Below are 11,149 nucleotides of genomic sequence, written 5' to 3' on the forward strand. Positions count from 1 at the left end.
GTAAGGGATTCTGGAGGCAGTTGCTCTCTGCCCTGGTGCACAAGGCTACAGCAGAAGAAGCTGAAGTAGAGTTCCTCCACAGCTCTTGTACTGGACTGTTTACCGTAGACATGCTGCTGTAATCTAACACTAAAAGTCAGTATTCGAGTGCTCCCTCAAGCATCTTCCCAATGCTGAGGTTGCTAAAGAACCTTCCACAGGCTAAAGAGGAAAAACATAATGAGGAAAATGGAAAGACTTTGTAAAAAGACTGAGGCTTTGTTAACTGAGGTGTACCTAGGATAAAAAGGTAAAGGTTTTCCCCTGACATGAAGTCCAGTCATGTCTGACTCTGGCATGTGGTGCTCATCTCCATTTCTAAGCCGAAGAGCCAGAATTGTCCCTAGACACCTGGTCATGTGGCCAGCATCGAGCGCCGTTACCTTCCCACCGGAGCAGTACCTATTGACCTACTCACATTTTGCATGTTTTCGAACTGCTAGGTTGGCAAAGCTGGGGCTGACAGCGGAAGCTCACGCCGCTCCCCAGATTCGAACCTGCAACCTTTCGGTCAACAAGCTCAGCAGCTCAGCGCTTTAACCCACTGTGCCACCAGGGCTCATACCTAGGATACAGGCTTTGATTTACAAAGATTTAATTCTGAAATATTGCTTTTACTCCAACAGGTGACTTAACCTCTCCTATGACTACCTAAATCAGGGGTCCTCAAACTTTTTAAACCGAGGGACAGGTCAAATCCCTCAAACTGTTGGAGGGCCAGATTATAATTTGAAAAAAACATGAATGAGTTCCTTTGCAAATTGCACATATCTTATTTGTAATGCAAAAAAAAACCACTTTAAAACAATACAATTATTAAAATGAAGAACATTTTAAACAAATATAAACGTATTAGCATTTCAATGGGAAGCGTGGGCTGATGAGATAGGATTGTTGTTGTTATTGTGTCCTTTCAAGTCGTTTCAGACTTAGGCTGACTCTGAGTGAGGGCCAGGTAAATGACCATGGAGGGCCGTATCCGGCTACCAGGCCTTAGTTTGAGGACCCCTGACCTAAACCAATGCCTTTGCTTTCAAGAAAAAGGTGTATTGTATGGTCTGCTAGATTTATCAGCCATAGAGCAGCTTGTGCTTTCTTAGTCCATCACTTGTTCTGAATTCATTCAATGAATGCTACACAGGGCTGTCCTATCCAAAGAAAAATGGCAAATGCATCCAAGAAGGCAGTTTACTTCTTCATGCCACAACATTCAGCCCATCTCACAGGAATTAAACTTCAAAAAGTATTCTTTTAGTAGACAATTTTGCAGAAGCAACAGTGAATCATTTGACAGAAACTCCTTCAACTCAAATAATTTTGGCCGCAGCACTTAAAAGACTGTTAATTTCATATAGTGGACAATCTATCACTACATTGGTATCTGTGTTTTCCTGCTAGGTCTTGCTGCAACAGAACCAGAATTGAGGATCATGCCTTCAACGTCCACGTTTTTGAATTTGGAAACTCTGTGTCATATTACGTGTTTTTGAAAGAAATGTGTATAGCATACACACAGTACTGAAATCAATCGCTGTACACCATTTCCAACATTTTTCTTCGTGTGGATAACTCGTTTCTCTATTTCATAGAATCATAGAATTGGAAGAGACCACATGAGCCACCTAGTCTAACCCACTGCTAGGCAGAAAAGCACAATCAAAGTACCCCTGACAAATGGCCATCCAGCCTCTGTTTAAAAGCTTTCAAGGAAGGAGCTTCCACCACACTCCGAGGCAGAGTATCACTGCTGAACAGTCAGGAAGTTATTTCCTGTAATTTAAACCCATTGCTCTGAGTCCTAGTTTCCAGGGCAGCAGAAAACAACCCTGCTCCCTCTTGCTTATGGCATCCTTTCACATGGTTATCACGTCTTCTCTCAACCTTCTCTTCTGCAGGCAAAACATGCCCAGCTCTTTAAGATGCTCCTCACAGGGCATGATTTCCAGACCCTTAATTATTTGGGACTAAACTATCTACAGATTTTCTACTTTATATAACTTTTTAGTTAAAAATTATCCACTGACAATTACAAACAAATGGAAATTCAATAAGACTCAACTAAACCACCAAAGACAGCTTTTAAATATACTGATGTAATTGGAGAAAACATGCTGCTTACATACCCGTAAAGGTCCTTTCACTTGGTCATCTTGCACTAACTGCGTTGAATTATCTTGCTTTAAAGTCACCTAAATAAATTTGAGAGAAATATTGAACAATGTTACAGGTAGGGTAAAAAAAAAAAACAACTTAGGAGATCCAGAGTAGCAATCAGCCAAATGCTACCCATTGGACATTTCCATTTAAGTAGGGAAGGGGGTTATTTCTGGAGGAAATGGCATAAGGGCCTAGAAGAGAAATAGAATCAGGGAACATCATTCCTGACCCTTCTTCCAGTAGCGGAATCCTAGACAGATATACATATTTTCCATCAATAGGAGGAAGCTTTCTGTGCATGGAAGGGCCAGCTGAGATCCAAAACATTCTGGTGAGAACTCTTGTTCAGAAGTGTAGGTCTTACATTGAAAGCACAAAAGACTTTAAGAATTAACATAGAACATAGGCAAGTTGACTGTGTGGGGCATTGATTTCACTCAATAATGCCAACCAGCCACATGAGCCAGCAATAAAAAACAGTTTTGCCTAAGGGGTTATTTTTCTACAGTACAAATATGACAAGATCCAGCCAGCAGATGTTTATACCACAGTAAGAGTACAATCCTATGCCTGTCTGCTCAAACATAACACTGATTTTAACAAAGTTTACTCCCAGACACATATATATTTGATGGAAGTTTGAATCTGTTAGCATTTAAATAATAATAATAATAATAATAATAATAATAATAATAATACTTTATTTATAACCCACCCTATCTCGCTATGGGGACTTTGCAACAGGACTGTAAATTATAAAATAAACTGACATTATGGTTTTACTTACAAGTAAGCTGTTAACTTAGACCAGTGGTTCCCAACCTGTGGTCCGTAGATCATCAGTGGTCCCAAGAACGAAAATAGGGTCTTCGGCCTCACTATTATTACATAGCTGCCTCAAAACCATGCAGCAATGAGAGCGACTATTATAGAGCCACGGTAACAGGGATATTTTTTTGGGGGGGGGGGGGGGAAGAGGCTGACTACCCATGAAAGATTACTACTACAACTTCAGCTCTAGATTATTAAATTAGGTTTTCTGTGAACGAGCGGATGGCGACTACTGGGCGGCATATGTTCTGTATCAGAAACTAGAACTGATGTGGTCTAGCCAATGCAATTTTCTGAATCAGCACCCCAAATAACCAAACCAAATCTAAAACTGACTAAAAACCGATTCGTAACCCCTTTGGTACTTTCTTTCTTGTCATGTTGGGATAGTGGTCCCTGGTCAAAATGGTTCCTGGTCAAAAAAAGGTTGGGAACCACTGACTTAGACCCTTTAAAACTACATTTTCTTATTATCAATGACTGAGCAAATTCCTGCTACACTAGCAACACGGTCTGATAACACAGCAGATTATACCAATTTAATAGTACACTATATTAATGACCCAGAAATTCCAGAACTCCACATTATATTACAAAAAAGTTCTTACTGAGCAAGTTAAAGTCATCCTATACGTAGACCCACGAAAGTTTTATTAAAAAAAAAATCAAAACCAATAGCCTGAAATACCATAAGGCAGCATCTCATGCTCCTCCGCAGCCCATAATAACCCATGTTAGTGTTCAATCTTACCTTAACTTTCACCAGCCTTTTGACACTCTTAATTTTTGCCTCGCAGAAGGCACCCCGGTACTTGGCACTGACATCAGTTCCCACTGTCAGGTAGGCAGGCTCATCTGCTGCCTGAAGAACAGAGACAACAGTAAGTACAAGGATCCATGAACAAAACTGCCAATAAATACAAACCCACAACTAAGTGCATCTTAGGAGTCCATACTTAGCTTTAAAGTTTACAGGATCTCTCAGATAAATGTTAATCAACATCTGCCATTGAGAAGTAGTCATACATAGGGAATGTATGTGTGCAAAAATATCCTGCTATCAAAACTAGTGGAAACATTTCTTTCTTGTCATGAAACAAAAACAGTAGAGTCTCGCTTATTCAACCTTCATTCATCCAACGTTCAGTATTATCCAACATGGTCTGCCTCCCGCCCGGATCCACAGCTGTTTCAATACATTGCGATGTTTTGGTGCTAAATTCGTAAATACAGTAATTACTACACAACGTTACTGTGTATTGAACAGCTTTTTCAGTCAATTTGTTGTAAAACATGATGTTTTGGTGCTTAATTTGTAAAATCATAATGTAATTTGATGTTTAACAGGTTTTTCCTTAATCTCTCCTTACTATCCAACATTTTCGCTTATCCAATGTTCTGCAGGCCCATTTATGTTCGATAAGCGAGACTCTACTGTTCAGCCATTCTCATCTTTACTACACAGGCTAATACCTAATGGTGGCTGTATCCAATCTACAGACATCAAAATGCAAATGCAGATGTGGAAACACAGTGAAAACAATCTTGCAATAATGTGCAAAGTTTAATTCTATGCAAAATGTTTTTGCTGGTGCACTTTAAAAATTATTGGCCACAAAGAAATTCTCCAACAGATGAGGTTTGAGATTGTTTTCTTGCTATGACTATACCTCCTACAAGAACACAGAATATTCTTTTTCACAAAAACATAGACTTTGCATATACTATCTGGAGTAAGGGAAAGGAGATGTACCTTATGCTTAATAGAATGCAGCACTTCCTATTTCTTTTTCTCAAAAAAAACTTCTCTTATTTCTAAATAAGCTGTTTTTCATCTCCAAAATAAATACAAGTATATTCAGTGAAGGTTTTAAGTAAAGGAAGGGATACTGGATTACCAAATGTGAACATTTGTTCAATCAACTGGTGGCAATCCCATACCTTAACACAAAATGTGGATAAGTGGAATCATAGGAACTAATGCATGATCTTACAGTGCAGGCAAATAGTAAAACCAGGCATACAATTCCCCTTCCCTTTCCCAAGGAAAGAAAAACCAAATTTTGACTTGCCTGTCAAAGCAGAAAGTTCAAGAACATAAGAGCATCCCCACCACTAACAACACAGTTGCTGATTTTTGTGTGTTAATTTTTGTGAATAGAAGAAAAGGGAGGGGTGAGGGAAGTACTCAATTTATCTCTGAAAGTTTTCAGACCAAAGGAGCAATAATTTCCAACTGAGTGCGTGCATGTGTATTTTCCATCTACCAGTGTTATTATTTATATCACTACCACAAATATTACAGAGCATCATACTGCAATATAAAAATAACTATTCATCAAAATACCAACATATAAAAAGAACAATTTGTCTTTACAAATCCTCTCCAGCCTCACCCACTTCTATTAGTAAACTGTTTACACTGGGAGTGAGGGAAGATAACAGACTGCTGCAGTTTATGGAAGCTGCAGTCTCAAAACATTGGGTGGAAGATCTACTTTATAGAGCTAGAGTAATTCTATTTTATCTTACTTCGTTTACAGACTGCAATTTTTTAATACAACCATAGGGTTTTAAAAAGTTGGAAAAGAAGTCAAGAGAACAAAACTTTTCACAAGTTTTGATGTCTTCAGTCAAGCACATCACCAACAAAAGGCTAAGATGTTTTCCTCTATGTGCAGATTTCCACATCCATATGTAATAGAGAGAACCTACAGCTCTGTTACTGATCATATTGTTTGCTTGCAGAAGGCCCAAGTTCAATTCTCAACACCAGGCAGCAAATAATGGTAGAGATCTCTATTTGAGACCCTGGAGAGCCACAGTCATGTTAGACAGATATAATAGGCCTTCTTGTCAGTATAGGCATTTGATTGCTCATTCGATTTGGAAACTTTTGAAGCAGATCAGAAAGTGGCAAAAATGTTGAGAAAGTGACAGGTGGAGCATATTTAACCACAAACCTTCAATAAGGTGTTGGATTCTTAACTTTTCAAGAAAACTAAGCACAAAAAATGCACATGAGCTGGCTCATGAAAAGATGGGAAGAAAATGTGTTCGTACATTCCTAAGTTGCATGCATTTACCTTCATCCTGGAAAGTTATTTGAGGGATTCCAGCTCAGAAAACTTCTCTTTTCACTATTGAAGAAAAATCTAGAAGTCAAAGGAAAAATATATGAGTAGATTCTTACAGGAAAGGTGATACGGCACTTGTGAGGAGAATTCACTCACAAAATCTCTGGCTGATTATTAAACACACTCCTCTCTATAGTGTACACAACACACACCCTGTGCATCTCTGAAACACCCACTCCAGGACTAACATGTTATTGAAAGGTTAAAGGAAAGCTCCAGAATGGCTAAACTGGGCTTTTGCAAGCTCTGGATAAAAAGCAGCTGAAGCCATCATCTTCTCTCTCTCTCGTATTCAACTTTGCATCCCTCAGTGTCAATCACTGCCACGGCCCTCTCCCTCTTTGCAACCTGTCAAGTAAAAGAGAAACACTACATGCATGCAGAAGACAGGCATTTCAGAGCAGGGTGGGAATCATGCAGTGCTGGAGTACAGTACTCATACTTCACCACTGGCTATACTGTCCAATGCTGCTGGGATTGCCATCCATTACTGCAGACACGGGCAAACTTTGGTCCTCCAGGTGTTGTGGAATTTAACTCACAGTATTCCTAACAACCGACTGTTGAAGTCCAAAATACCTGGAGGGCTGAAGTTTGCCCATGCCTACATTGCTATCTGGAGACAGCATGATTCCTGTCAATGTTCTAAGGTAAAAGGGAGAGATGTGATCGTGGAACTGAAACAAAATTACAGCCAGCACCTTCAGCCTCCCTATCAAATATCACAAATGCCAGGCCAAACATGCTCTCTGGGTAAGGAAGCTGATTTGTAAAGTGAAGACTAACAGGTCAGTTGCATGTGGACACACCCTCTATCACTATTTACTCAACTGTATACATGTGCAGGCAAAAGTACTTACAATGAGAACTCAGAGATGTGCAGTCCTCTGATTCCCTTCCTTACCAGAGTGCATACCAGTGGGCCCTTCAGTTCACAGCCCACCTCCAACCCCTACACGTTCCTCTTGACAAAACCTGCCCCTTTCCTTTCTAATCCACTTCCCCATATGCTTGTGCTTGCTTCCCTCGCCCCTCGACAAGCAAAAACAAGTTTCACGTGACTTTTTGAGAAACAGAAATCCTCGCCCTGGAGGTTCCTTTTCGCCCCTCATAAGGATGCCTCCTCCAGTCCAGTAATACTACTCTATACATGGAGCTACCTTGGAGAAAAACATATATGAGGTGACAGAGTAGCGAGGAGAGAAAAGTGGTCCATTTGGGAAATATTATCCCCAAAGAAAAGAGTCTGGTGGGTTGAAGTGTGTGTCGACAGCAAAGCACTCTAAAGTCCTGCCTGCCTCATGAATGCATTTATACTGATGAATGAATGCAGTTTGACACCGCTTTTAACTGGCATGGTTCAAAGCTATAGAATTCTGGGAGTTGACCTGAAGTGGAGCCCATCTAGATCAGGCATGGGCCAACTACCGGCTGTTAAGAATTGTGGGAGTTGGAGTACAAAGATCTGGAGGGCCCAAGCTGGCCCATGCCAGCTTCCACTACCTATGCTAGAGAACCTAGAGATTTGTTCTGTTTTGGTCAGACCTCACTTGGAATATAATGCCCAGAACTAGATACAGAATTACAGGTGAATATTCCTACTTAGTTCTGTTTTGGTCAGACCTCACTTGGAATGTAATGCCCAGAACTAGACACAGAATTCCAGGTGAGTATCCCTCTGTGTTCTGTTTTGGTCAGGTCTCACTAGGAATACAATCCCCAGAACTAGACACAGTATTCAAGGCGAGTATTCCTCCTCTGTTCTGTTTTGGTCAGACCTCAGTTGGAAATATAATGCCCGAAACTAGACACAGTATTCCAGGTGAGTTCTGATGCTGCCTAAAATCGCATTGGCCTTTTTAGCTGCTGCATCACACTGTTGACTCATGCTCAAGTTTGTGGCATAGCAAGACACCCAGATCCTTTTCACATAGATTGTTTTCAAGCCAGGTTTTCCCATCATTATCCGTACCTTCCATTTTTATTGCCAAAATGTAATATAGCAACTATAAAATATTATATAATACTATTATTATGAATGGTGTATTAGTACTATGCTAATGATATCATATGCTGTATGTACATATGACTTGTAAGCCGCTCTGAGTCCCCTTCAGGGTGAGAAGGGCGGCATATAAATGTCGTAAATAAATAATACAGTATATCTTTCCCTGTTGAAATTCAGTGTTGTTAGTTTTGTCCCAATTCTCCAATGTCATAAAGGCAGACACGGGCCAACTCGGGCCCTCTGGGTGTTTTGGACTTCAACTCCCACAATTCCTAACAGCCTATCGGCTGTTAGGAATTGTGGGAGTTGGAGTTCAAATCACCCAGAGAACCCGAGTTGGCTTAACAGAGCCTTAGAATCATAGAATCCTAGAGTTGGAAGAGACCTCATGGGCCATCCAGTCCAACCCCCTGCCAAGAAGCAGGAATATTGCATTTGAAGCACCCCTGAAAGATGGCCATCCAGTCTCTGTTTAAAAACCTCCAAAGAAGGAGCCTCCACCACACTCCGGGGCAGAGAGTTCCACTGCTGAACGGCTCTCACAGTCAGGAAGTTCTTCCTCATGTTCAGATGGAATCTCCTTTCTTGAAGTTTGAAGCCATTGTTCCGTGTCCTAGTTTGCAAGGAAGCAGAAAACAAGCTTGCTCCCTCCTCCCTGTGGCTTCCTCTCACATATTTATACATGGCTATCATATCTCCTCTCAGCCTTCTCTTCTTCAAGGTAAACATGCCCAGCTCCTTAAGCTGCTCCTCATAGGGCTTGTTCTCCAGACCCTTGATCCTTTTAGTCACCCTCCTCTGGACACATTCCGGGTTCAATTGTGGTGCCCAGAATTGGAATTAATGCTGTTTGACATCACTTTGACTCAATGCTATGGAATCACGTTGGAGCACTAGCGTTCCGTAGCCATGGCGACTGAAGCGGTGTCAAACAGCGTTAACTCCCGAGTATAGAGGCGAAGGGCTTTGATTCTCTCCTCGAAGTCTTAACTCAGTTTTGGACTCCAACTCCCACAATTCCTAACATCCTATTGGATGTATTAAACCAACTCAGGCTCTCTGGGTGTTTTGGACTGGATGTATTAAGCCGACTCGGGCCCTCTGGGTGTTTTGGACTCCAACTCCCACAATTCCTAACAGTCTGTCGCCTGTATTAAGCCGACTCGGGCCCTCTGGGTGTTTTGGACTCCAACTCCCACAATTCCTAACAGCCTATCGGCTGTATTAAGCCGACTCGGGCCCTCTGGGTGTTCTGGACTCCAACTCCCACAATTCCTACCGGCTGTTAGGAATTGTGGGAGTTGGAGTCCAAAACCCCCAGAGGGCCCAAGTCGGCTTAATACATCCAATAGGATGTTAGGAATTGTGGGATTTGGAATCCAAAACACCCAGAGGGCCCGGGTCGGCTTAATACAGTCGATAGGCTGTTAGGAATTGTGGGAGTTGGAATCCAAAACATTCCTAACAGCCAGCCGACTCGGGCCCTCTGGGTGTTTTGGACTCCAACTCCCACAATCCCTAACAGCCTACCGGCTGTTAGGAATTGTGGGAGTTGGAGTCCAAAATCCCCAGAGGGCCCGAGTCGGCTTAATACATCTAATAGGATGTTAGGAATTGTGGGAGTTGGAGTCCAAAGCACCCAGAGGTCCCCAGTCGGCTCAATACAGCCTTAATGCAGTTTGACATCACTTTGACTCAATGCTATGGAATCACGTTGGAGCCTCGGCGTTCCGTAGCCATGGCGACCGAAGCGGTGTCAAACTGCGTTAATTCCTGAGTGTAGAGGCGAAGGGGTCCGATTGTCTCCTCGAAGTCTCAACTCAGGATAAGTCGCACACAACTTGGGACGACGACACCTTGAGAACACAGAGATAATTGAGATGTTAAGTCAGAGAAGGTTATGAGGGCTAAAAGCGAATCAATCCCACGGTGTGGATGCGGTTCAGGCGAGGAAATAAGGAAAGGCCCCACTTCCACGCTTCGTGAGGGGATTTGGGAGTTTTTCCCCGCCTTCTCTCCTGGCTTCGGGCCCGGTCCCGTTTCCCTCAGAGGTAGGCCGCAAAACTCACCCCGGTCCCCGGTGGGCCACTCTTCCTTCCTCCTTCTTCCCCAACGAAGGGCGACGACGACAGAGGCAGGAGAAGAAGCGGCGGGGGCTGTTCCGCGCGGCTCCGCCTCCCCGCCCGCCCCCTTCCCCCGCAGCCCGCCCTCCTCCCTCCTTCCTGCCTTCCTTCCTCCTTCCCTTCTCTCGCTCTGACTGACTGACTCACCGACTTCCCCCTCAATAACAACGTGAGGAGCAGCGCGGCCTCTCATTGGCCCGCCGACGGCACGTGACGCGCTCGCGCTGGCTTCTCCTCCCCTATTGGCTTCTCCTCCCCTATTCTCCCTCGCTTCTCATTGGCTCCGGCTATCGAGGAGGCGATTGGGCCTCCTCGGTTCTATCGCTCCCGTTTCTATAAGTCTTATTGGCCCGTCTCCCTCCTCCTCTCCCATTGGTGGATTATATTCCCCCTCCCTTCTTGGATTGGCCCAGCGCTACAAAGCCCGCCTCCCTCCAATCGCGAAGGCTTTAAAAGGGAGTGAAGTCAAAGATTCCACACAGAGAAGGCCCCGCCTCTTTCTTCCCGCGACGCGATTGGGCAGGAGCTGAGAACGATGGCGTGAGGCGATTGGCTGGGGAGGAAAAGGGGGCGGGGCTGACTGGAGGTTTGTTTGTGGTGGCGAAGGAAGAATTCGCCCGGCGCCGACTGCGCAAGCGCCGACTTTAGAGCGGCCTGTGGTGGGGATTGCGGCCTCCCTCGGCCGCCATTTTGTGGTCTCCTCAGTCGCGGGCGGAAAAGGCCGCTCCTCAGTCACGGGCGGCGCGGTCTGGCCTCAGGTAATTGCGCTTTCCTTTTATACCCGCCGGGGAGGCGATTCCTAAGTGTAGGGATTCGTTTTTGATTGCGGTTTTGTTGTTTTGTGAGGGAAGCAG

At 43.6% G+C, this 11,149-nt stretch overlaps 1 protein-coding gene across 1 annotated transcript in view; it reads right to left on the reverse strand.

Annotated features, from left to right (window-relative positions):
* The window catches only part of ARID4A (AT-rich interaction domain 4A), a 91,417-nt gene extending 81,051 nt beyond the window's left edge, over window positions 1-10,366 (reverse strand). Inside the window, exons 1-4 of the mRNA XM_060753834.2 lie at window positions 10,242-10,366; window positions 6,114-6,182; window positions 3,779-3,889; window positions 2,163-2,228 (exon numbers count right to left, since the gene is read on the reverse strand). Of these exons, the coding sequence (XP_060609817.2) occupies window positions 2,163-2,228; window positions 3,779-3,889; window positions 6,114-6,119 (183 nt within the window). The 5' untranslated portion in view covers window positions 6,120-6,182; window positions 10,242-10,366. The remainder of the gene's footprint in view (window positions 1-2,162; window positions 2,229-3,778; window positions 3,890-6,113; window positions 6,183-10,241) is intronic.
* Between the last annotated feature and the right edge of the window lie 783 nt (window positions 10,367-11,149).

This window comes from Anolis sagrei, chromosome 1 (genome assembly GCF_037176765.1).
Source record: "Anolis sagrei isolate rAnoSag1 chromosome 1, rAnoSag1.mat, whole genome shotgun sequence".
NCBI classification, from domain to species: Eukaryota; Metazoa; Chordata; class Lepidosauria; order Squamata; family Dactyloidae; genus Anolis; species Anolis sagrei.